Here is a 25,885-nt window from a genome sequence, read left to right as displayed (position 1 = left end):
TTTCCAAATGCATATAAATCCTGTCTCTCAGAATCCCTTCCAATAATTTTCCCACGACTGATGTAAGGCTCACCGGCCTGTAGTTCCCTGACTTATCCATGCTGCCCTTCTTAAATAAAGGCACAACATTAGCTATCCTCCAGTCTTCCGGTACCTCACCCGTGGCTAATGATGATACAAAAATCTCTGCTAGGGCCCCAGCAATCTCCTTCCTTGCTTCCCATAGCATCCTAGGATACACCTGGTCAGGCCCTGGGGATTTATCCACCTTAATGTGCTTCAAAACCTCCAACACCTCCTCCTTTGTAATGTTGATATGCTCCAGGATATCGGTGTTCCATGACCTTCTCCACGGTAAATACAGATGAGAAGTATTCATTTAAGACCTCGCTCATTTCCCGTGGCTCCACACATAGATTGCCACACTGATCCTTAAGGGAACCTACTCTCTCCCTAGCTACCCTTTTACTCTTAATATACTTATAGAATCTTTTAGGATTCTCCTTTATCTTATCTGCCAGGGAAATCTCATGACCCCTTTTCGCCCTCCTAATTTCCTTCTTAAGTGTACTCCTACATTCCCTATACTCCTCGAGGGACTCGCTTGATCCCAGCTGCCTGTACCTGACATATGCTTCCTTCTTTGGTCCTGACCAGACCCTCAATATCCCTCGTCAACCAAGGTTCCCTAAACTTGCCAGCTTTGCCCTTCCATCTAACAGGAACATGCCGGCCCTGAACTCACTTTTAAAAGCCTCCCACTTGCCAGACGTCCCTTTACCTGTAAACGGCCTCTCCCATTCAACTTTCCCCTTATCGTTTTGATGTTGAGGACTCAACATTGGCAAGAGGAAGAACTCCTCTGCTCTTTCAAGTTCTTTGGTATGTTCTAGTACAATAAAGGCACTATCTAAATATAAGTTGTTGTTGTTGAATAGTGCCATGGGATCTTTTACATCTACCTGAGAGGTCAGGTGGGACCTTGTTTTAATGTCTTATCTTGAAAGATGGCACCTCCAACCACTCAGTATTGCGCTTCCCCTATGAATTTTAACTTATTCTTGTTAGCATTAAGGAATTAATTTCCTTTTTGTTTGTATCTCCTTGATACAAGAAGTTTAACAATTATGATATTACTGAAGGCTGACAGACATAGGGCTGAGGCAGGGGTCCCAATGGGGCTGAAAAGACTAGGGGAGCCCTGCCTCAGCCCTCTGGAACCTCCCCCAGCTCTATATAATGGCGCTCGGGCAATTAACTGCCTGGCACCATGGTCTACGTCCCTTTTAAGGACAGGGATCCCACATCTGTGCTGTAAAACGCTATGACTCGATGACCTCCCAGAGCTGCTGGCCAATCAGTAGCATCAGCAGCTCAGTAGTATTGGCAGTGTCACTGGGAGAGGTGGTCACTGCTGGTGCTACAGGAAGCCTGGGACCAGTCCCAGCGCTGGAGCCCTGGGCCCCAGGTAAGTGAGGCAGGCTCACAAGGGCCAATCCGGCAGCCCCCGGTGAGGGCAGGGGGAGGGGGGTCTGTGGTCTTTGAGGGCGGGCAAAGGTGAGTGGAGGGGCGACCTTTGCTGACAGGGGCCCTCCATGGGCAACAGATAGCCTACGAAGGAGATCTCCCCCCACCAAGCCGACAGGAAGGCTGTCTTGTTTTACTGGGCGACCTCTCAGCTTGGTGGAGGCCCCCGCCCGCCGCAGGACTCAATTGGTCTCTGGGCGGGAAGGCTGTCCTTGTCCTTTCCTGTCCTCGACTTTATCGCAGGGCAATCGGAAGGCAACCACCCCTCTGCGCCCCACCTTCCATTGCTGTTTTCTGAGCCCATAAAATTCTACCCATAATCTCAAATTGGTTACTTGGAATTTTATGTGCAGTGTACAAATGCAGCAGTGGTATTCTGATGTCCTTTAAAACACTATTTGGTACTTGCCCATTTGTCTTCTGATCATAAGACTTGTGGGTTGATAGGTAAATTGACCATTGTAAAAATTGCCCCTAGTATAAGTAGGTGGTAGGAGAATTGAGGGAAGGTGGGGATGTTAGAGGGAAAATGGGATTAATGTAGGATTAGTATAAATGAGTGGTTGATGGTCGGCACAGACTCGGTGGGCCGAAGGGCCTGTTTCGGTGCTGTATCTCTTTATGTCTCTATATCCCACATAGTGTTGTTTTTCCCTGCAAATAAAGATTGTATTAATTTTAGACTTGGCTCTGTTTTATAATTTACCTGAGTACGCAGTGAAAACTGACAAAACAAAACTCTACTCTTTGTTGGCTATCACAAGGTGATGTGAAATGAGTTTGGGTATTCTAAAGTCAGGTCCCGTGAAGCGCCTTGGGACATTTTGCTATGTTAAAGGCTCTACAAGTTGTTATTTTTCTTGTAATGTTGAAATCCTCCATTTTCTTTCACTTCATTTTTTTTGTATTTCAGGGAGCTGATAAAGAACGTTTATGGTTGAATTCTGGCATCTTCACGATTGGGACAATGGCACAGGCATCTGGAGGTTTTCTGCTTCCTTTGGGCCCTTTGATGGGACAAAAAAGGGTTTGTCCAGCTGAAACAGAGAGCAAAGAAACTGAAGGCTTCTCAAAGTCAAGTAAGGAGCCGCAATATAAAATTTTTACTTTATTGTCTGGCCATTTGAAGTCCGAAGTCCTTAACTGTTGGATAGTAGTTCAGTATGGTCCACAAATAAATAAATATAAGTGCACATAATTTTATTTATTTTAGAAGACCCCGGCCCTTCAGAAGAGCAGAGAAATTCTACTGAATACCCTCATACAGTTTTCCTAAGTCTGAAATTTGTGAGGCATCTATTCTCGTTATAATTCAGTTGACTCACCTAGTCATTGTTTTATGTCTTCAAAATTCCACATACCACTAGGAGTAAACCCAGACATCATACAATGCTCTGTGTCGACTCCAACTCGAGTACTGTGTTTGTATCTGGTTACTAAATCCTAAAGAAAACTTCCAAATTCTCAGGACTGTGCAGACAAGGACCATAAGGCCAGTGCCAGAGAAATTTGAGGTATGACTAGCAAATCCTGGACTCTTCAGTCATGGAAGTAGGGGCTTACTAGAAGTATATAACATACTAAGCATGAAGAAAAACTTTATACCATCCTTGGTCCCTCTTCGTTCATCCTTTCATCAACCTGCCTTTAAAAATCGATCTAACTGGCTGAGTGGCCTCAATCAGCTCACATTCCTCCTAGTGCTCAGTAATTTCGTCCAATACGACAGACCAATACACATTACCAATAACTGAAGTTAGGTGTTCTGACCTATAATTTGCTGCTTTATTGCTGTTGTCTTGTTTTGAAGATGATGTCACATTTGCCACCTTGCAATCCTCTATGATTTTCCTTTCCAAGAATTATAGTCAGGCTTTTTCCTTAGGATCATCTTGATTAGTAGACTTCACTTTCTGTTCTATACCTGTTTTTGATATGCAACCTCTATGTAAAAATTGACAGAAAGTATGCAATTTATGTTCTACCACGCTTTGGCCTAGAAATTCGATGGCACCCTCCTGTTTTCGGTTGCTAAATGGTTGCCTAAACCTCCAGAATGGCAAGTGGAATGCAAGTACTTATTAGGAGCCAGAAGTGATAGGAGCTGCAAGTGATAGTATAGGCAAAACTATCTAGAGTCTATGCCTGAAATGGGTTAGGCCCTTAGAATATTGAAATAATGGGCCTAATGCCCACTTGCGTCAACCTCTGTAAAATTTGGTTGTCCTGAAAGCATCTGGGGCCGTTCAGGAAAACCAGGTATTCATACAGTCTAGCCAGCAGTCCTTAAAGAGGCCACAGCATGCTGCCACCAAAAATGTCAATTTAAATTAAAAAATAACTGAACATGGAATGGGGAAGAGCAGGATCCTGCTTCATCATCCACTGACCTCCGATTACTGCCTCGACTGTCTCAATTTCTCGATTGCCACTGCTATCATCATTATTATCTCATGATCGGACCTTGTCATGAATGCCCAATGCCCATTTTCCATTTTCGAGTTCCGAAGAAGGGTCACTGACCCGAAACGTTAACTCTGCTTCTCTTTCCACAGATGCTGCCAGACCTGCTGAGTGATTCCAGCATTTCTTGTTTTTGTTTCAGATTTCCAGCATCCGCAGTATTTTGCTCCCATTTTCCTCTTGGTTGCTCCCCATCATTCTGGTCACCCTCCCTCTATCTTGACTACACAATTAATAATGGGCCAATAATTATTGGCCTTTAGATTTTTGCTAACATTCTTGAATATTTTCTTAGCTATCGTAATCTCCATTTATTTGGCTCATCTATTTCTATTTTCCTATTTTTCCAATTTTACTACAATTTTCCAGCTTTTTCTAATTTTACTATTCTGTCTGAACCCATTCCCTTTTTCCATTACTGAAATAATACTTGTACCCTTACCAACTCCTGTTCAAATATTTCCTATTGCTAAGCTGTGATTCTGTTAATTTTTCCTTCTATTTAATCTGCGTATGGTCCTTTTTTATCTCACTATAATTTGTTTTATTTTCCTTTCTTCTTTTCTAGTCTTACACTGGTCTTAGCTATATTGTGATCACTGCTTTGCAAATGTCCCTTTACTGTTTGGTTGCTAGGTATCAGCCTTGGCAAAATGGTAGCACTCTCACTTCGAAGTCAGAAGGTTGTGAAGTCAAGTTCCACTCTATAGACTTGAGCATATAATGCAGGCTGACACATCAGTGCAGTGCTGAGGGAGTACTGCAGTCTTGGAGCAGCTGTCTTTCGGATGAAATGTTAAAACGAGGTTCTACCTCCCTCCCACAGCAGATCCCACACCGTTAGTTCACAAAGAGCAGGAGTGTTCTTCCTAATGTCCTGGCTAATATTTTTTCCTCAACTAACATCATTGAAACGATAACATGATCATTTATCAGATAGGTCTTTATGCAACCTTGCATTCCTTTATATTACAGCAGTGATTCAACTTCAAAAAGTACTTAATTGGCTGTAGAACACTTCGCGACGGCGTAAGGTTGTGAAAGGCACTACATAAATGCAAGTTCTTTCATTCTTATTCAACAGGATGCGGACTAGGCGCATGTCTGGTGTTTACTGAAGTAAAGGGTATAGATAATTTATAGATATTAATGTAGGATTAATATAAATGGGTGGTTGATGGTCGGCACAGACTCGGTGGGCCGAAGGGCCTGTTTCAGTGCTGTATCTCTAAATAAATAAAAAATAATTTTATGTTTCCTTTTCCCTAGGTAAGGAAGAATCATTTCCGAAGACACTTGAATTGCCAGTGACTTCCTCAGTTGAAGATAAAGTAAGCTTGATGAAAAGAATCCCATTTAAACAATGTGTTGAAGGTGAACACTTTGCCTGCCTGCATTGCACATAAGGGTATGTTTTGAGAAACCCTATGCCATCAGTGGTGCAGGGTCTTACAAAATTTACCCAATAAAGCTATACTCTACTCCGATATTTAGTATTTCCCTTCCTGTTTTTCTCATCTGGTCTCCCTCGGTTGTCGGTATTGTTTATTTATTTTATTTATTTATTTAGAGATACAGCACTGAAACAGGCCCTTCGGCCCACCGAGTCTGTGCCGACCAACAACCACCCATTTATACTAATCCTACATTAATCCCATACTCGCGACCACATCCCCACCATTCTCCTACCACCTACTTACACTAGGGGAAATTTACAATGGCCAATTTACCTATCAACCTGCAAGTCTTTGGCTGTGGGAGGAAACCGGAGCACCCGGCGGAAACCCACGCGGTCACAGGGAGAACTTGCAAACTCCGCACAGGCAGTACCCAGAACTGAACCCGGGTCGCTGGAGCTGTGAGGCTGCGGTGCTAACCACTGCGCCACTGTGCCCCCCTTGTGTGGGTCGGTGGCTAGGTGACTTTTGCCCATGGCACTCAAGGATCTATCTTTGACCTCCTCTGATTTCTTATCTAAATGCCACTTTTTGGCGACATCATCCGAAAACAAAACGTCAGGTTCCACATATAAACTGTCAACAGCCAGCTTAACATCATCACTGTCTCTCTCGACCTCTCCATTGCTTCTAATTTGTCCTGCTGCTTGTCCAACATTCAGTACTGGAAATATACTCCAGCTAAATATTGGGAAGACGAAAGCTATTGTCTTCAGTTCCCACCCCAAACTCCGTTGCCTAGCTGCTGACCCCATCCCTCTCCCTGGCCGCTGTCTGAGGCTGAACCCAACTGTTTGCAACTTTGGCATCCTGTCCGAACCTGTGATGAGCTTCCGTCCGCATATGCGCTCTATCACTAAGACCGCTTACTTCCACCTCTGCAATAACACCTATCTCTGGGCCTGCCTCAATTCATCTGCTGCTGAAACCCTCATCCACACCTTTTTTACCTCTAGACGAGTATTCCAGTGCTCTCCTGACCAGCCTCCCACCTTTCACCCTCCATAAATATGAGCTCATCCTTTTTCAAATCCCTCCATGGCCTTGTTCCTCCCTAAATCTGTAACCTCTTCGAGCCCTACAACTCTCTGAGAGTTCTGTCCTCTTCCAATTCTGGTCTTTTACGTATCATCAGTTTTAATTGTTCCACCGTCAGCAGCCATGCCTTCAGCTGCCTAGGCCTGAAGCTCTGCAATTCCCTCCCCAAACCTTTCTGCCCCTTTACCCCTCCTTTAAAATGCTTCTTAAAGCCCACTTCTTTGACCAGTGTTTCAGTCACCTGCCCTAATATCTCCTTATCCGCCTTGGTGATAAGTTTTATTTAATACTGCTCCTGTGAAGCACCTTGGAAATGCAAGTTGTTGTTGTTCTTGAAGTGGCTATCTGGGAGTGCACAGCACACTTTTGGATCCCATGTCTCGAACAATTAAAAAAGTCTATATATTACATGTGGAGATGTTATATGTTTCATGTTTAGAATCTTTTTTTTCCCCTCTTCTGATTGATCATGTGTTGGACAATCAAATTTTCATCACTTTTTTTTAATTGATCCAGTTCTGACTGTACTTGCTTCTATTCCTCACATTGGCTACGAATTGCAGAACATTCTGATAAGATTGTAAAGGAGGTTTTCTTTTGGAGTTCTAAAGGCCAACTGTACAACTCTGTGATTCACCCAACATCTACTCTTAGCACATTTCTAGGAATTGGAACCCTGGGCAAATTTATTTTTCCCTTCCTCAATCCAGGAATCCAGAAGCCAGTTCTAATACTTCTATTGCCCCAACACCAGTTCAGAGCAATTAACTGGGAGAAGACTGGAGAGTTGAACCTGGAACTTCCTGATTCCATATGGCTTAATGCATCTTGGCTTCCACCTGGTGCAAGAACCTTGCAGTCAAAAGGCTTGAAAGATTTGGAAAGGCACAAATGGTTTTTGCAAGAGGAAAATATTTTTGATATACTCCTCTTTTCCCCTTCCTGTATCAGTATTTTTTTCTGAAAATTGTACCTTGTATTGAACATTAACTGTTTCATCTATTTATTCCAGAATGCTGCAGTCATAGAGGACAGCAACAGATCACAGAAATCATTTAACTCTCAGACATCCATGCCATCAAAGAAATCTATATCACCAGAAGAATCGATGCAAAAAGAAAAACTTGATCATTTAATAGGATCAGGTAAATTGGTTGAGTGAATAATGTTTACCTAAGTGGAATAGTGAGAAATATGTACACCTTGAAGTAAATCAACATAACCTATCACAAACTTTAAAAAAAATGAGAAAGACCTATTAAATGTATCTTCAGTTTTAATGCCAAATTTTTGTTGCTATCCTTCCCAGTGACTGCACAGTTGAGTTAATAGGCTTAATCTGAGCTGTTTGAGTGCAATTTCAGCACATTAAAAATCCTCACACCTCTGTACTAAATTGTCTCAATTATTGAGGCCACAAAAATTATTTTTGTCAAACAGAAATGACCTATTAATGTTGTAGCGGATAGGACATATTGCTGGGGGGGCAGACGAGGGAACTCCATTTTGAAATTAACCAACGCTGTTTCTGACTTGGGAGTGTTTGATGTTGACAAGTTTTTTTAAAAAGTCATAATACACAGCTAGTTCTAGTTTTATTAGCACAACAGGAAAAGAACTGCCATTTGCTTAAAATCATCCTAAATACAGGCCCTCAGTGATTGCAGATAGTTTTAAAATATACTTTTACAGCTTTAACCTTTTAAATTCCACTTTTAAAATGATTCCTTGTTTTATCATAGTTTTACATGCAAACTTCTCTGCTATTAGGTTCCTATATATGAAAGGGCAGTAATTCTGGAGAATACTACCATATATTGTGCAGGTTACAGATATCAGTCTTTTTAGTACTTTTTGTAACCATTATCAACATCAAACGCTCTCAAGTTAGATTCAAAATAAAGGTCAGTTTTCAGTACTTTGTGATAGTTCAAAGGCTAATTCAAAATAACATTTATTTTGGATATCAAAAGCTGGAAGCTATTAAATGCCATTCTAGATTTTTAATGGCATTTCTGTTTTTCAAAACTAAAACTTTTGTGAGATGGAAGTCAGAATTCTTTAATCATTATGTTTGCTTACAGTTATGGTTTGAATTACAAATGCAGCATAATGGTTTTTTCTGGTTTATATATTGATGACTTGGGTATACAGGGAGGGCATCATTTCAAAGTTTGCAGATGACATGAAACTTGGAACTGAAGTAAACAGTAAGGAGGGTAGCAACAAACTTCAGGAGGTCTTCCAGATGTGTAGAATCATAAAATGGTTACAGCACAGAAGGAGGCCATTCGGCCTGTTGTCTCTGTGCTGGCTTTGTGAGAGACCCATCGAACTTAGTCCCATACCTTTGCTTTTTGTCTGTAACACATCTGTAAGTTCCTCATTTTCAAGTACCTGTCCAGCTCCCTTATAAAATTATTTATGGAGTCATACTTGACCTTGTCCTCACCAATGTGCCTGCTGCAGATCCATCTGTCCACCGCACAGTCCTTGAGACGAAGTCCCGCCTTCACATTGAGGATATCCTCTATCATGTTGTGTGGCACTACCACCGTGCTAAATGGGATAGATTTCGAACAGATCTAGCAATGCAAAACCGAGCATCCATGAGGTGCTGTGGGCCATCAGCAGCAGCAGAATTGTACTCAACCACAGTCTGTAACCTCATGGCCCGGCATATTCCGCACTCTACCATTACCATCAAGCCGGGAAACCAACCCTAGTTCAATGAAGAATGCGGGAGGGCATGCCAGGAGCAGCACCAGGCATACCTCACACAGGTATGAGTTTGAGGTACCTGGTGAAGCTACAAGCCAGGACTACTTGCATGCCAAACTGCGTAAGCAGCATGTAATAGACAGAGCTAAGCGATCCCATAACCAACGGATCAGATCTAAGCTCTGCAGTCCTGCCACATCCAGCTGTGAATGGTGGTGGACAATTAAACAACTACCTGGAGGAGGTGGCTCCACAAATATCCCCATCCTCAATGATGGGGGAGCCCAGCACATCAGTGCAAAAGATAAGGCTGAAGCATTTGCAACAATCTTCAGCCAGAAGTGCCGAGTTGATGATCCATCTCGGCCTCCTCCTGAAGTCCCCAGCATCACAGATGCCAGTCTTCAGCCAATTCTATTCACTCCGCGTGATATCAAGAAACGACAGAAGGCACTGGATACTGCAAAAGCTATGGGCCCTGACAATATTCCGGCAATAGCACTGAAGACCTGTGCTCCAGAACTTGCCGCGCCCCTAGCCAAGCTGTTCCAGTACAGCTACAACACTGGCACCTACCCTGCAATGTGGTATGTCCTGTGCACAAAAAGCAGGACAAATCCAACCCGGCCAATTACCGCCCCATCAGCCTACTCTCAATCATCAGTGAAGTGATGGAAGGTGTCATCAACAGTGCCATCAAGCGGCACTTGCTTCGCAATAACTTGCTCAGTGACACTCAGTTTGGGTTCCGCCAGGGCCACTCAGCTCCTGACCTCATTGCAGCCTTGGTTCAAACATGGACAAAAGAGCTGAACTCAAGAGGTGAGGTGAGAGTGACTGCCCTTGACATCAAGGCAGCATTTGACCGAGTATGGCATCAAGGAGCCCTAGCAAAACTGAGGTCAATGGGAATCAGGGGAAAAACCCTCTGCTGGCTGGAGTCATACCTAGCGCAAAGGAAGATGGTTGTGGTTGTTGGAGGTCAATCATCTGAGCTCCAGAACATCACTGCAGGATTTCCTCAGGGTAGTGTCCTAGGCCCAACCATCTTCAGCTGCTTCATCTCAAGATTAGATTCTCAAGAGAGAATCTAACCATCTCCCCTTGACATTCAACGGCATTACCATCGCTGAATCCCCCACTATCGACATCCAAACCATTGACCAGAAACTGAACTGGAGTAGCCATATAAATACCGTGGCTACAAGAGCAGGTCAGAGGCTAGGAATCCTGAGGCGAGTAACTCACCTCCTGACTCCCCAAAGCCTGTCCACCATCTACAAGGCACAAGTCAGAAGTGTGATGGAATACTCTCCACTTGCCTGGATGGGTGCAGCTCCAACAACACTCAAGAAGTTTGACACCATCCAGGACAAAGCAGCCCGCTTGATTGGCACTCCATCTACAAACATTCACTCCCTCTACCACCGACGCACAGTGGCAGTAGTGTGTACCATCTACAAGATGCACTGCAGCAATGCACCAAGGCTCCTTAGACAGCACCTTCCAAACCCGCGACCTCTACCAACTAGAAGGACAAGGGCAGCAAATACATGGGAACACCACCACCTGCAAGTTCCCCTCCAAGTCACACACCATCCTGCCTTGGAACTATATCGCCGTTCCTTCACTGTCGCTGGGTCAAAATCCTGGAACTCCCTTCCTAACAGCACTGTGGGTATACCTACCCCAAATGGACTGCAGCGGTTCAAAAAGGCAGCTCACCACCACCTTCTCAAGGGCAATTAGGGATGGGCAATAAATGCTGGCCTGGCCAGTGATGCCTACATCCCATGAATGAATAGAAAAAGAAATCCACCATCCTAAACATTCACTCCATCCACCACCATCGCACAGTGACAGCAATTTATGCCATCTGCAAGACTCACTGCAGCAACTCGCCTGTGACCTTTAACAGCACCTTCGAACCATGCGACCTCTACCACCTAGAAGAACAAGGGCAGCAGAAGCATGGAACACCACCATCTGTAAATTCCCCTCCAAGTCACACATCATTCTGTCTTGGAACTATATCACTGTGCCTTCACTGTCACTGTGTCAAAATCTTAGAACTCTCTCCCTAACAGTGCTGTTGTGTACCTACAGCACATGGACTGCAACGGTTCAAAAAAGCAACTCACTGTCACCTTCTCAAGGGATAGGCAATAAATGCTGGCCTTCCCGTGAATGAATTATAATAAAAAGGAGCTTCCTGATTTTGCTCCTAAATGATCTAGCTTTAATTTAAGATTATGCCCTCTTGTTATGGACTTGCCAGACAAAACAGTCCCTTTCTGTGTATCTTTTCCATTCAAATGATATTTAATTTTAAAAAACTCGATTAGATCATCCCATAACCATCTAAACACAAGGACATACACACCAAGTTTGTGCAACTTTTCTTCATAATTTAACCCTTTAAGCCCTGGTGTCATCTTGGTAAATCTGCAGTGTATCTCCTCCAAGCCCATTTCATTCTTACTGACTGTCAGCACCCAAAACTGAATGCAACACTCCAGATGGGGTCTGACCAAGACTCCAAATCATGCAGCATCACTTCCTCACTTTTGCATTCCAGCCTCTCTCAAACATTTGCAGCCTTACATCTATAAAAAATGATGGACATGCAGCAAACAATCCATGTAGTTGCTGTGTCTCTTTTGGTCCACTTTGCTGATGGCTGTGAAGATCAATCCTTGAGAGACAGGTTCTGCCACAAACGTGCATGTGAAGCTGCGTGACACTGTGAGATGTATTTCGCGTTGGCTTCTGTTGCCAAGCCGCTGTAACCACTGGTCATTGTGGTAGTGCATGCTGGTCCACAGGATGTATTGCCATTTCCCTCTTTCGCCAGCTTGTGACTCCCAGGTGCAATAGTCGACATTTAAGACCTTCATGTCATGCTTGCAAGCATCCTTGAAGCAGAGCTTTGAGCGCCCCACTGGTCATCTGGCCCTAGCTACTTCACCATACAAAACATCCTTGGGTATGCCACCGTCTTCCATCCTGCGGACGTGTCCGATCCACCAAAGCCACCTGTTTGATTAGTGCTAACACAATTGAGAGGACTGCCACATTTGTGATTTTGTCCTGCCAGGTTATGCCCATATTGCACCGCAGACAGCCAAGATGGAAATTATTGAGCTTTTTCTCCTGGTAGCTGTAAGTCGCCCACGTTTCACAGCCATACAGCAAATTTCTGAGAACACAGGCCTTATAAACCATCAGCTTTGTCCTAAGGGTTAGCTTGGTGTTATCCCATGTGCATTCACAAGTCTGCCAAAGCTTGTAGCTGCTTTCCCTATGTGTGTATCAAGCTCTGCATCAAGGGACAGATTGTCACTGTGGACCCAAGGTAGCAGAATTTGCTCACCACTTCCAGTGGGTTTTAAAATAAAGGTGAACATTCCATTTGCTATTTGATTACTCTTTGTACCTGTAAACCATCTTTTGGTGATCTGTGCACATTGACACATAAATTGCATTGCTTCTCTGCAGCTCCTAATCACTTACCGTTATGAAAATATTCTGCCTTGTCTTTCTTGAATCCAAAGTGAATGATCTCGCACTTTTCCACAATAAACTCTACCTGCCGTAGTTTTTCCCACTCTTTTTGCCTGCCTGTGTCCCTTTGTAATTTCCTGCTCTTATCTCCATGAGTCACATGAGCCTGCTAACTTAGTGTAATCTTTAAATTTAATATTCAGTTCTCTATTTTGTTATCCAAGTCACTACTAATATGATGAAAAGATGAAGTCCGTGTGCAGTTCCTTGGGGATTACCACTTGCATAACATAAGAAACCTAAGAAATAATAGAAGAATTAGGCCATATGGCTCCTTGAGCCTATTCCGCCATACAGTAGGATCATGGCTCATCTTTGACCTCACTCCATTTTGCCACCCGATCCCCTTGCTACATCCTCGAATCAGAGAGAATTCTTTTTATCCCTACTCTCTGACCACCTAGAGTCTCGATACCTCTAGTTCCATGTGTTTTCATTTTTGCTAATAATCTCTTGTGCGGAACCTTATCGAATGTCTTCTAGATGTCTATGTAGACAGCCTCCATAGATATTCACCTATTCACCATGGAAGTAACAGCTACAAAAAAAATTCAACCAGATAGTCAGATTTGACACCCTTTACAAACCCATGTTGTCTCATTTTGACTGAAGTATCCTGGTTTCTTTCGCTCTCCCTTTTTAAATAATGGAGTGATAATGGCAATTTTCTGATCCAATCTAGAGAGATTTGGAGAAATATGACTAATGTATCTACAATTTCTTCATTGTTTTACTTATATTAAATCTACAAAATCCCTCCCTTTGACTTATATTCAGCTAATGTTGTCCCCTTGTTTAAGAAGGGTAGCAAGGAAAATCCAGGTAATTATAGACCGGTGAGCCTGACGTCAGTGGTAGGGAAGCTGCTGGAGAAGATACTGAGGGATAGGATCTATTCCCATTTGGAAGAAAATGGGCTTATCAGTGATAGGCAACATGGTTTTGTGCAGGGAAGGTCATGTCTTACCAACTTAATAGAATTCTTTGAGGAAGTGACAAAGTTGATTGATAAGGGAAGGGCTGTAGATGTCATATACATGGACTTCAGTAAGGCGTTTGATAAGGTTCCCCATGGTAGGCTGATGGAGAAAGTGAAGTCGCATGGGGTCCAGGGTGTACTAGCTAGATGGATAAAGAACTGGCTGGGCAACAGGAGACAGAGAGTAGCAGTGGAAGGGAGTTTCTCAAAATGGAGACGTGTGACCAGTGGTGTTCCACAGGGATCTGTGCTGGGACCGCTGTCGTTTGTGATATACATAAATGATTTGGAGGAAAGTATGGGTGGTCTGATTAGCAAGTTTGCAGACGACACTAGGATTGGTGGAGTAGCAGATAGTGAAGGGGACTGTCAGAGAATACAGCAGAATATAGATAGATTGGAGAGTTGGGCAGAGAAATGGCAGATGGAGTTCAATCAGGGCAAATGCGAGGTGATGCATTTTGGAAGATCCAATTCAAGAGTGAACTATACAGTAAATGGAAAAGTCCTGGGGAAAATCGATGTACAGAGAGATTTGGGTGTTCAGGTCCATTGTTCCCTGAAGGTGGCAACGCAGGTCAATAGAGTGGTCAAGAAGGCATACGGCATGCTTTCCTTCATCGGACGGGGTATTGAGTACAAGAGTTGGCAGGTCATGTTACAGTTGTATAAGACTTTGGTTCGGCCACATTTGGAATACTGCGTGCAGTTCTGGTCGCCACATTACCAAAAGGATGTAGATGCTTTGGAGAGGGTGCAGAGGAGGTTCACCAGGATGTTGCCTGGTATGGAGGGCGCTAGCTATGAAGAGAGGTTGAGTAGATTAGGATTATTTTCATTAGAAAGACGGAGGTTGAGGGGGGACCTGATTGAGGTGTACAAAATCATGAGAGGTATAGACAGGGTGGATAGCAAGAAGCTTTTTCCCAGAGTGGGGGATTCAATTACTAGGGGTCACGAGTTCAAAGTGAGAGGGGAAAAGTTTAGGGGGGATATGCGTGGAAAGTTCTTTACGCAGAGGGTGGTGGGTGCCTGTAACGCGTTGCCAGCGGAGGTGGTAGACGCGGGCACGATAGCGTCTTTTAAGATGTATCTAGACAGATACATGAATGGGCAGGAAGCAAAGAGATACAGACCCTTAGAAAATAGGCGACATGTTTAGATAGAGGATCTGGATCGGCGCAGCTTGGAGGGCCGAAGGGCCTGTTCCTGTGCTGTAATTTTCTTTGTTCTTTGTTCCCATATACAGCTGGTATTTTGTCTTCTGCTTCCACTGTGAAATTGTTACAAAGTATTTATTTAATAAGTCATCCATTTCCTTATTTTGCATTATACTTTTGCCTGCATCTGTCTTAACTGGACCCACGTTCTCCATTACCACACTTTCTTAATATATTTATGATAACTTTTGCTGTTAGCTTTGATATCCCTTGCAATTTTTTTCCTGTTTCCTTTTTGCACCTCATTACTTTCTTTTGTATCTCTTTTATTATTGTTTCATAACTGATAGATTGTTGAATTTCCACTTTCCTTGCATTAGCCTTTCATTTTGCTGGGAAAGGACAATTTTTCAGTTTAGAAAGCTGAAGGTTGACTTGGCCTCAACATAAACATGATCAAATTAATTTATAAATAATTTTTCAGTGCAAATCAAGGAATACTACTGCTGGATGAATTCTCTCATCAACATTATAAATACCCTTACCCTTAATGCATCAGAGGATATAACTGGTGTGCAGATTAATTTTTAACTAAACTATGCATCTAATGTAATCCTATTAAAAGATGTCTGTCACTTGTCTTACATTATGTGGATTATTCTGTATTTCCATGTTTAGGACCACCAAACAGTTTTGCAAAATCTCTGCAGCGTGCTGAAACTCTACTGTGGAATCATCTTCAACCTGGGTGGAGATGGCTTATTACTAAGCACCAAGCAGAAGATAGTTGTTCAGATACAGATAGCGATGATTCATTGCTATCACCCGATCTGGATAATAGATTTCCTTCAGGGAGACTGCCTGAGGCGGAGCAGATTGCCTTTGACCTAGGAAAATGTTGCCAGTTACAACGAAGTCTGAAAGGTGCTTTATTTCATGGTCATGTAAAATCATTGCCCTTGGATTATCTGGGCACTACTGATTTCCAATATCATCAGACTATATCAAGTTTAGCAAACAATTATGCAAAGCTTCAGATACTATTGGAACGTAGATCTTGTATTCTTCTTAATAAAGCATATGCCATCAGTGTAAGGGGAGCATCTAAATTTGTAAGAAAACTGACAGAATTGCTGACTCAAGGGAAAGAAACGTCCAAAAAAGTAAAGCTGGCCATGGATCATTCAAGTGGCATATCTGTCAAGAAACTGGGACACCTGTGTGAAGAACTGAGATACCATACAAGCCACTGGAAATGCCTTAGTGAAAAAATTAAGAATGATCCTTGGTTAAATTGTCAGCTAATACATATGAAGGAAACCTTTAACGGTATGAAGCAGGCTTTGACATTGTTGGGCGTATATGCTGTTTTTCTCATGGAGCAATATATTTCCACAGTACTTTGTACTTTAGCATATGCTGAACCTTATATTCTGCCTTCAGAATCACTTTGGGAATTTTTTCATGGTCTGGAAATATTTAACAGCATTGTATCAGAATCTAATATGCATCAGTCATATCTTGAACTGAAGAAGTGTATTGAAGAAATTAATGTTAATGAATCTGATTTACTGTCCCAAAGATTGAAAGTAACATTGTGTAGAAAGACTGGGAACTGGAAAATTGAACCATTCCTGATAGAAAAAGTGTTAGGGATTTTAGCTAACGAAAGAGGAAGAATAGCAGCCCAATGTTTCTATGAAGTCATCACGACAAACAAAACATTTCTTTCAACTGTGAGTAATAATAACCTCACAGCTCTGGATTGGGAAAATATTAAAATCTCATATCTTCAGAATTTTACCAGTACTCATAATATTTTTTCTGGTGAAGAAATAAAAACTAGCCTGTGTCAACCAAAATTAAGGGACAACCAACAAGAATTGGAGCCTTGTAGCTGTGAGAGCGCCATTCAAGAATTCTGCATGGACGATGAAGTGCTTCTAAACCGTATTGTTGATGGTCTTACTACATCCAACGTGTTGTGGCAACATGTTTTGAACAGACCCAAGTCTGATAAATCACAGGAAACTAAAGCACAAGACTTGCAATTGCAGCAAACCATCTTCTCAGAAGAAAATAACCCTCAACGAGGTTTAGAAGCCAAACAAGATGATAAAATAAGTAGAGATCCTTTAATGCCTCCTATCAGGAGAAAATCTGTACACTGGCAGGACTCTTCACACTGTGAAGGAAAAGTTGTGCTACTTTCTAAATACAAAACCATGATGTGGAAAGCCTTTGCAACTCACCTGAGTGATCGATTCTATTTCCAACCATGGCTTTCTTATGGAAGCTGTAAACATGCTATTGGAACGCTGGATCAGTGCAAAGCCCAAATTACTACACTACTTATTCAAGGGTTGCATGAAGCATGTTACAAAGGTAAGCTTGTCTACAGAATATTGAAAGAAAGAACTTGCATTTAATATAGCACCGTTTACGACCACACGACATCTCAAATCTCTTTACAGACAATGAAGTTCTTTTGAAGTGCAGTCACTGTTTTAATGTAGGAAACGGCAGCTAATTTGCGCATAGCTAACTCCCACAAACAGCAATATGTTAATGATAAGATATTCTGTTTTTTTCTGATGTTAATTGAGGGATAAATATTGGCCAGGGTACCAGGAATAACTCCCCTGCTCCTCTTCAAAATAGTGCCATGGGATATTTTACGTCCATCTGAGACAGCCTTCAGAGTGTGTACCTCTGCCTCTTACAGTGCTGTATATGTAGTATTGTCTTGCACTACATTTTTTTATGGCTATCAAAATAGCAGAGTGATTCAATGGCCAAATGGCCCAATACCCCTATGGAATCATATAATCATACAGCACAGAAAAATGCCATTTGGCCCATCCTGCCTGTGTCAGCTCTTTGAAGGAGCTATCCACTTAGTCCCACTCCTCTGCTCTTTCCCCATAGCCCTGCAGATCTTTCCTTTGTAAGTGTGTATCTCGTGCCTTTTGAAAGTCATTATTGAATCTGTTTCCAGCAGCAATTCAGGCAGTGTATTATAGATTATAACTTGTTGCATGAAAAAAATCTCCTCCTCTGCCCTCTGTTTCATTTGCTAGTTGTCTTAAATCTGTATCCTCTGTTTACCCTCTTGCCAGTGGAGACAGTTTTTCCTGATTTACTGCATCAGAACCACTCGTAATTTTGAACACCTACTACAATTCCTGTTGACCCTTTCGAAGAAACACAATCCCAGTTTCTGCAGTCTTTCTGCATAACTAAAGTCCCTCAATCCTGGTATCATTCTATCTCCAAGACCTTGACATCCTTCAAGGTATCTGTGTTGAAGGTATCTACACAGTGCTGAAAGGTAACAAGTTCCAGGATACTAAGCCAGCGACCATGAAGAAAAGGCTATGTATCCACTTTGGGATGGTGTGTGATTTGGAGGGGAATGTAGAGGAGGTGACATTCCTAGGCACCTGCTGCCTTGCCCTTCTAGGTGGTGGACATATCATAGGTTTGGGAGCTGCTGTCAAAGAAGCCTTGCTGCATTGTATCTTGTGGATAGTTCGCACCAGAGAGTGGATGTTTAAGATGATAATTGGGTATTGGACACAATCCAGCTGAGGGCTAATTAGTGATTTATAAAGGTTTATAAAAGAGCATTGTTAAGGTGCATCCAGCCATTAACTTGGTTCCATTGCCATTTGACTATTATGTCCAATTTCAAAGCATGAAAGTTTTTATACTCTGTGGGCCTCCATGGAGGAGGGAAACAGGAGCCAGGTTTGTTTTTGGGCCAGAAACCCGCTTCCGGGGGATACTGATTAAAGTTAAGATTTTCAAGTGGGCGAGCTCTTAATTGGTATGGAGACTGGCTTCCTGCCCAACTAAGGGTGATGGTTGGGCTCTTGGCCTTCAATCTGCAGTACAAGGTAAGTAGCTGAGAGGGTGCCTCAACAAGAAGGTGCCCTCTCAGCCACATTTTAAAAACTTTAATTAAAAAAAAGTGCCAGGCCACCACTGTGAAAGGTGCGGAGTGGGTTGGGGGAGAGGATAATCCCTCTACAGCGTGATCTTTGGTTGTATTCCCACCCATGCAGACAGGGAGGGCCTGCAGGCCATCTAGGAGCACTGGCACCCCGACCTGCTGCTGGGTGACTCCCTCCAGGCAGTTGATCTGACCTCTGTTGTGTCAGGAAACTGGAGACAGACTGAAAAATCCTAAATAAAAGCAAAAAGTGCTGGAAAAACTCAGCAGGTCTACATCTGCAGTATTTTGCTTTAAATTTACTGAAAAATCCTAGTCGGCTTCCCGAACTTACCTTTAACAAGGCTGTTTATTCTTTATGAGCCAAATTGCTGCCTACCTGTCTCGTGGGGGTAGGCAGCCTTCCTGGACCCCGAATTCATTTCCCTCAAAATGTCCAACGCCAGGAACGGCATTCTGCAACTGACATGCCAGCTGGCACTGGTATTTTTGGGGTTCCCTCACCTCCGTTCTTCCCCTGGGGGGGGGGAGGACCTGAAAATTCAGCCCTATGTCTCTATTTATAAAGCCAAGGATCCTGCACACTTTTTTTAACAGCGATTTGTCCTGCCACCTTCATAGATTTATGTATGTGAACCCCCAGGTCTTGCTGTTCCTGCATCCCCTTTAATATTGTACCATTTAGTTTATATTGCGTCTTCTCATTCTATCTTGCAAATGTATCACTTCAGACTTTTCTGCATTAATTTTAATCTGTCATTTTTCTGCCCAGGTGATCTTCCTTACTCTGCCTTGTATAAAAGCTTCTTGTGGTTGTGCTCGCATTTGTAGCACATTGTTCTCGAAGAATTTGCATCATAGAAGGACCAATTGCATGTGTGACAGTGCTAGCTGGTGATCTGCAGTCATTCTAATAACCATTTGTGAATTTTTTTTTATACAAAACTGTTCAACATTTTCTAATCTTAAAGTGAAGGGTGGGAAGCTTCTTTGTTTGCTTGAGATTATTTTATAGTCAGTTAACTGCTCTTCATCAGTGCCATTATCTGTAATATCTTCTTGTGTACTTTGATCTGTTTGACTTTTTTTGATTTCTGCTGGGGCTGCATGAGCAGCTCCTGGTTTTAAATGTGGTGGATTCTTCATAGTGACTGACTAGCATGACACCTGTTATTATTGCCTTTCTTAACAGCATGTAATCTGTGGTGTTCACTCTTCAATCTTTACTCTGACATGCCAGTAATTTTATCCTCTCCTCAGATGTTGCTAGATAAAGGACTCTTCTGATGCTGTATTTAGATTGCAGCTATGGCTTTCAAGACAATAGTTCAATAAGGATTGCAGCCAGGCAGCACTGCAGTTACACAATTTATATTAGTCGATTCAGATCTTGCTTGACATACATTGGCTTCCGATCCAGACACATTTAAAGTTTAAAATTCAAAATTTTCTCTCGTGTGTTTAAATCCCTTCATGATCTCAACCTATCCAATCTCTTTTACATCCTGCGGCCCTGCAACTCGCACCCCACCTCATCCCCTTCACCCCAACCAAACTCTCTCTTCCTCTGACTCAGGCATTCCTCCCCACCCCTTCACCTCACTATTGGAAGCTGTACCTTCAGTTGCCTAGGCCCCTCTTCCCTCCCTAACACCTCCCCCCAGTATTTCTCCAGATAGAAGCTTCTTGAGTTTGTACTAGATAAGATAGCTGTCGATTCTCGTCTTTCTGGAAAATTACCCCTTCTCTATTTTGGTCTCCTACCCATACCTTTTGCCTTTCTGACAACTTTGGTAGGTTTCTTGTACGGTATCTTCTGTTATAATTATAGGTCTGTTTATTTCTGTACGACTTTTCTTTGTCTTGTACTTTCTGATAATCCTTGCTTGTCAATCCTGGAAGTAATTTCTTGGGCAGAATTGGAAGTTGTGTTTGAAGTTTTCTTCCCACTAAGAGTTCCGATGGCACAACTCCGCACAATAATGGAGTAGTTCTGCATGTCAGTGCTGATTTGTCATCAACATAGTTTTAATGGTTCTGACTGCTCACTCAGCTTCTCCATTTGATTGTGGATACTTAGGAGAGCTTGTTAGTTGAACAAATCCACATTCTTCTGCCAAGTGCATGAAGTAATTGTTTGCAAATTGTGGTCCATTATCAGATACTGTCCACTATCTGATTAGGTGTACCATGTGTTGCGAAAACTTCTTGTAAAACTCAGATGACTGTTTCAGTTGTTGTTGTGTACATCCGCTTGGGAAGTAATCAGCTATAATTAGATAGGATCTTTCCTCAAAGAAGAATAAATCCATCGCCAACCATTCCCACGGTCCAGTTGGGAATTGGGTTGAAAGTAGTAGTTCTTTTTGATCTTGTCTGTGTACCTGACAAATTTGTTGGACTTGCTGCTTCCCATGACCTCTGTCCGTGTAATGCTCATGTAAGAACTTGCATTTCTCTTTCTTGCTCTGGTAGTCTTTGAGTGACATGGCAGGCTGTGCTGTGCTATGCGGGTTCTTTCTGTATTGTGCGGGCTCTCTGGCGGAATCCAGACTCTCTCTAGTGCTCAGGTCAGGTTGGGAGGCTCTCCCTCTGTCCTGAGACCTGGATTCTTCTTGTTTATGGAGTATAATGTAGGGAAGTGTGATGTTGTTCACTTTGGTCGTAAAAATAGAAAAGCAGAATTTTTTTAAAAGGTGTGAAGACTCGGGTGTACTCTTACAAGGAACGCATAAAGTTAATATGCAGGTGCAGCAGGCAATTAGAAAGGCAAATGGGATGTTCGCCTTTATTGCAAGTTGATTGGAGTACAGGAATAAAGCAGTCTTACTAAAATTGTACAGGGCTTTGGTGAGATCGCACCTGGAATACTGTGTGCAATTTTGGCCTCCACATTTAAGAAACGATATACTTGATTTGGAGATGGTGCAGCGAAGATTTACTGAATTGGTCCCTGGGATGAGGGGGTTGTCCTATGATGAGAGTTGAGTAAATTGGGCCTATATTATCTGGGGTTTAGAAGAATGAGAGGTGATCTAATTGAGACATACAAGATTCTGAAAGGGTTTGATAGGGTAGAAGCTGAGAGATTGTTTCCGCTGGTCAGGGAATCTAGAACGCAGGAGCACAATCTCAGGATAAGGGACTGATCATTCAGGACTGAGATGAGAAGAAATTACTACACTCAAAGGGTTGTGAATCTTTGGAATTCTCTATCTCAGAGAGTTGTGGATGCTCCATCGTTGAATACGTTTAAGGCTGGGATAGATCAAGGGAATCAAGGGATATGGGGAGCAGGCAGGAAAGTGGAATTGAAGCCTAAGATCAGCCATGATTGTATTGAATGGCAGAGCAGGCTCGATGGGCCATATGGTCTACTTCTATTTCTCGTGTTCTTATCTTCTTCAACTTTCTTTATGATTAAGGTCAGTATAAGCTCTCCTACTCAAGAGTGAGAACTCCTGAATGCTTAGGACATACAGTGTTTCTAATATCTGCATTCCCTTATATTGAAGCATCGCTTTTAATCTCTCATTTACTTCAAATGCAACACCTCATGGGCCATGTAACTGAGTTTCTGTTGGTTGCAGAATGTATGTGGATAGCCATGGCTCTTTATCTGACAGGACTGACGCGCTTGCTCCGGTGTCGAGTTTGAAATGAGTGATATGTCTGTTGACATATACTTCTGCTGACCAAAATACTTGTTTCGGATCATTGATTTCACCCAGAAAATATTTTGATTGGTCTGCTACAGGAGGTTGCGTAACTTCATTTGCCTCTCTGTTAACTACTTTTCCTTTAGAGGTTGAGATTGCCGAGATTTTTATGTCAGCACATCTTACTGAAATGCCCCACTTTTCTGCAATAAAAGCATTCTCCTCTATTGGCAGGACATTGTTCACACCTGTGGAAAGGTTTTGCACCACAGCGCTGGCAGGGTTTAAAGGTGTCTTTTGGTCTTTTTCACCCTTTTTGCCCCTCCCCCCCCCAAGTGTACCTTTATCCTGGTGCCTCTTGTTTAGCCCTCTGTTAAAGGAACTGAACAGTTTCAGGACGTTTCCTGTACTGGGGTATTTTCTCACCTCGCTGGATTGGTCTGTTATTGCTGCGCAAATTGAATTAGGAATCACAAGCTTTTAAGACTGTCGAATTTGACTGATGTTTCATCAGTACGTTGTCTTGCTATTATATCATCAGCTACAGCACCAATTAAATATAATAGTGTATTTATTTGCTCTGCTTCTGATCTGCTGTCCAACCTGCTGTCCAGTTTAGATGCAATTCTGTATCTGAGGAGCCTTTTCCTCCATAGTACCCAGTTTTGAGTCTGATTGGATCCCTCCTGACTTTTGAAACTCTCTGATACTCCCAAATTTTGATCAATTTAAAAATTTTTATAGACTTTTTAGAGTGTTCCCCTTACAGAAACTTTTTTTTCAGGCTAGCTTGCTTTTCTGGAGTATAGCAGTGTAGCAGGCGCTTGACAGTTTTCCCTTTTTTATAGGCTTCTGGTAGGGACTGGGGTTTTCCTCTGCTTTTTTTTAGCTAGAGTTAATTATTTTGTTCAAGCTTGACAGCTTTAATGGTTTTTTTTCTTCAGCTTAGTTGCCTTGATGGAGACTCTGTTGTGTTCCAGGGTTTCCTGCGCTTTTTTTCCACTATCGGACATTTTTTCATTTCGCCCATTTTCAGGGTTTTTCCACTCTCCGCCCTCACGTTAAGCCCGAGTGAGGAATTGGTTTCCCATTTTATTTCTCTCTCGCTCACACAGAGCCTTTAGAAAACTAATTTTTTAAGCCCTTCAAAGGCTTATTTTTAACATGGGATTTCTTGATCGTCGGCACAATGACTCACCTGATCGCTTGCTTTTCAGCCATGCCGTCGTTCTATGGAGCTTTACTCCGCCTTCTATGGTGTGTAGTTTCTTTTTTCTCTTCAGCTACTTGTTTTGAAGTTTCTTCTCTTCTGGCTTTAGGATGATTGTTGCTTCAAATTTTCTCTTCTGGGTCTAGGACTTCGATCCCAGCGCTGTTCACCATGTTATATATTTGGTTCTTTATGCTGTCACTATATAGAGACTAGCCTAAAAGGTTCTTAGTCTGTATTGTTTAAACATTAATCTTTATCGTATAGTGACTATATACCCTCTGCACTAGCCTGTGTGTCTCCTTCAAAAGCCTCGCTGTAACTGTTCTCGAGTCACAGAATCACAGAATAATACAGTGCAGAAGAGGCCCATCGAATCTGCACCGATATATTAAAACACCTGACCTGTCTACCTAATTCCATTTGCCAGCACTTGGCCCATGGCCTTGAATGTTATGACGCGCCAAGTGCTCATCCAGGTACTTTTTAAAGGGTGTGAGGCAACCTGCCTCTACCACCCTCCCAGGCAGGGCATTCCAGACCGTCACCACCCTCTGGGTAAAAAAGTTCTTCCTCAAGTCCCCCTTAAACCTCCCGCCCCTCACCTTAAACTTGTGACCCCTCGTAACTGACCCTTCAAATAAGGGGAACAGCTGCTCCCTATCCACCCTGTCCATGCCCCTCATAATCTTGTACACCTCGATCAGGTCACCCCTCAGTCTTCTCTGCTCCAGCGAAAACAACCCAAGCCTATCCAACCTCTCTTCATAGCTTAAATGTTCCATCCCAGGCAACATCCTGGTGAATCGCCTCTGCACGCCCTCCAATGCAATCACATCCTTCCTATAATGTGGCGACCAGAATTGCACACTGTACTCCATCTGTGGCCTTACCAAAGTTCTGTACAACTCCAACATGACCTCCCTGCTTTTGTAATCTATGCCTCGATTGATAAAGGCAAGTGTCCCATATGCCTTTTTCACCACCCTATAAACCTGCCCTTCTGCCTTCAGAGATCTATGGACAAACACGCCAAGGTGTCTTTGTTCCTCAGAACTTCCCAGTGTCAGGCCATTCATTGAATACTTCCGTGTCACATTACTCCTTCCAAAGTGTATCACCTCACACTTTTCAGGGTTAAATTCCATCTGCCACTTTTCTGCCCACTTGACCATCCCGTCTATATCTTCCTGTAACCTAAGACATTCCACCTCACTGTTAACCACTCGGCCAATCTTTGTGTGATCCGTGAACTTACTGATCCTACCCCCCACATAGTCATCTGTGTCATTTATATAAATGACAAACAATAGGGGACCCAGCACAGATCCCTGTGGTATGCCACTGGACACTGGCTTCCAGTCACTAAAATAGCCGTCTGTCATCACTCTCTGTCTCCTACAGCTAAGCCAATTTTGAATCCACCTTATCAAGTTAAGAGTCTCTCCCACATGATCTCTTACATCATCATGGTGGGCAGTAATCTTCACATTCTCCCAAGATTAACCCTTTGATACCCTATATTACAAAACCTAAACAATGTATCCCCTGTAGGTTGGGCTGTTAACTGAATTATACTGCAATGCTTTGCACCTTTGAGAAAGTTGCAATATAAATGCAGCCTGAGTTTTCTGAGAGTACATGTTGCTGTCTCTGCCTATCTGCTGCCTTTGGCTGATGCAACTTGGGGAATCACCTCATGAAGCAACTTCATTACTCAGGTATATAAAAGCAAAATACTGCGGATGCTGGAAATCTGAAATAAAAACAAGAAATGCTGGAATCACTCAGCAGGTCTGGCAGCATCTGTGGAAAGAGAAGCAGAGTTAACGTTTCGGATCAGTGACCCTTCTTCGGAACTGACAAATATTAGAAAAGTCACAAATTATAAGCAAGTGAGGTGGGGGTGGGGCAAGAGATAACAAAGGAGAAGGTGTAGATTGGACCAGGCCACATAGCTGACCAAAAGGTCACGGAGCAAATGCAAACAATATGTTAATGGTGTGTTGAAAGACAAGGCATTAGTACAGATTAGGTGTAAATACACTGAATATTGAACAGCAGCAAGTGCAAACCTGAAAAAAAACCCGAAAAAAAACCTGGTCCAATCTACACCTTCTCCTTTGTTATCTCTTGCCCCACCCCCACCTCA

At 42.7% G+C, this 25,885-nt stretch overlaps 1 protein-coding gene across 5 annotated transcripts in view; it reads left to right on the top strand.

Moving 5' to 3' along the window:
* Positions 1–25,885, top strand: part of ccdc142 (coiled-coil domain containing 142) — a 318,889-nt gene that overhangs the window by 40,638 nt on the left and 252,366 nt on the right. For 4 of the 5 annotated variants that reach the window (XM_068029624.1, XM_068029614.1, XM_068029644.1 and 1 more), the window contains 4 exons: positions 2,441–2,606; positions 5,260–5,321; positions 7,498–7,630; positions 15,588–17,294. In XM_068029624.1, the coding sequence (XP_067885725.1) occupies positions 2,495–2,606; positions 5,260–5,321; positions 7,498–7,630; positions 15,588–17,294 (2,014 nt within the window). In that variant the 5' untranslated portion in view covers positions 2,441–2,494. Of the gene's footprint in view, positions 1–2,440; positions 2,607–5,259; positions 5,399–7,497; positions 7,631–15,587; positions 17,295–25,885 lie in introns of those variants that run through there. The other variant, XM_068029634.1, reaches the window with a different exon arrangement.

Source organism: Heterodontus francisci, chromosome 1, assembly GCF_036365525.1.
Source record: "Heterodontus francisci isolate sHetFra1 chromosome 1, sHetFra1.hap1, whole genome shotgun sequence".
NCBI lineage: Eukaryota > Metazoa > Chordata > Chondrichthyes > Heterodontiformes > Heterodontidae > Heterodontus > Heterodontus francisci.
Note: the sequence above shows the minus strand (reverse complement) of the source record. Positions and strands in the feature narration are given on the sequence as shown.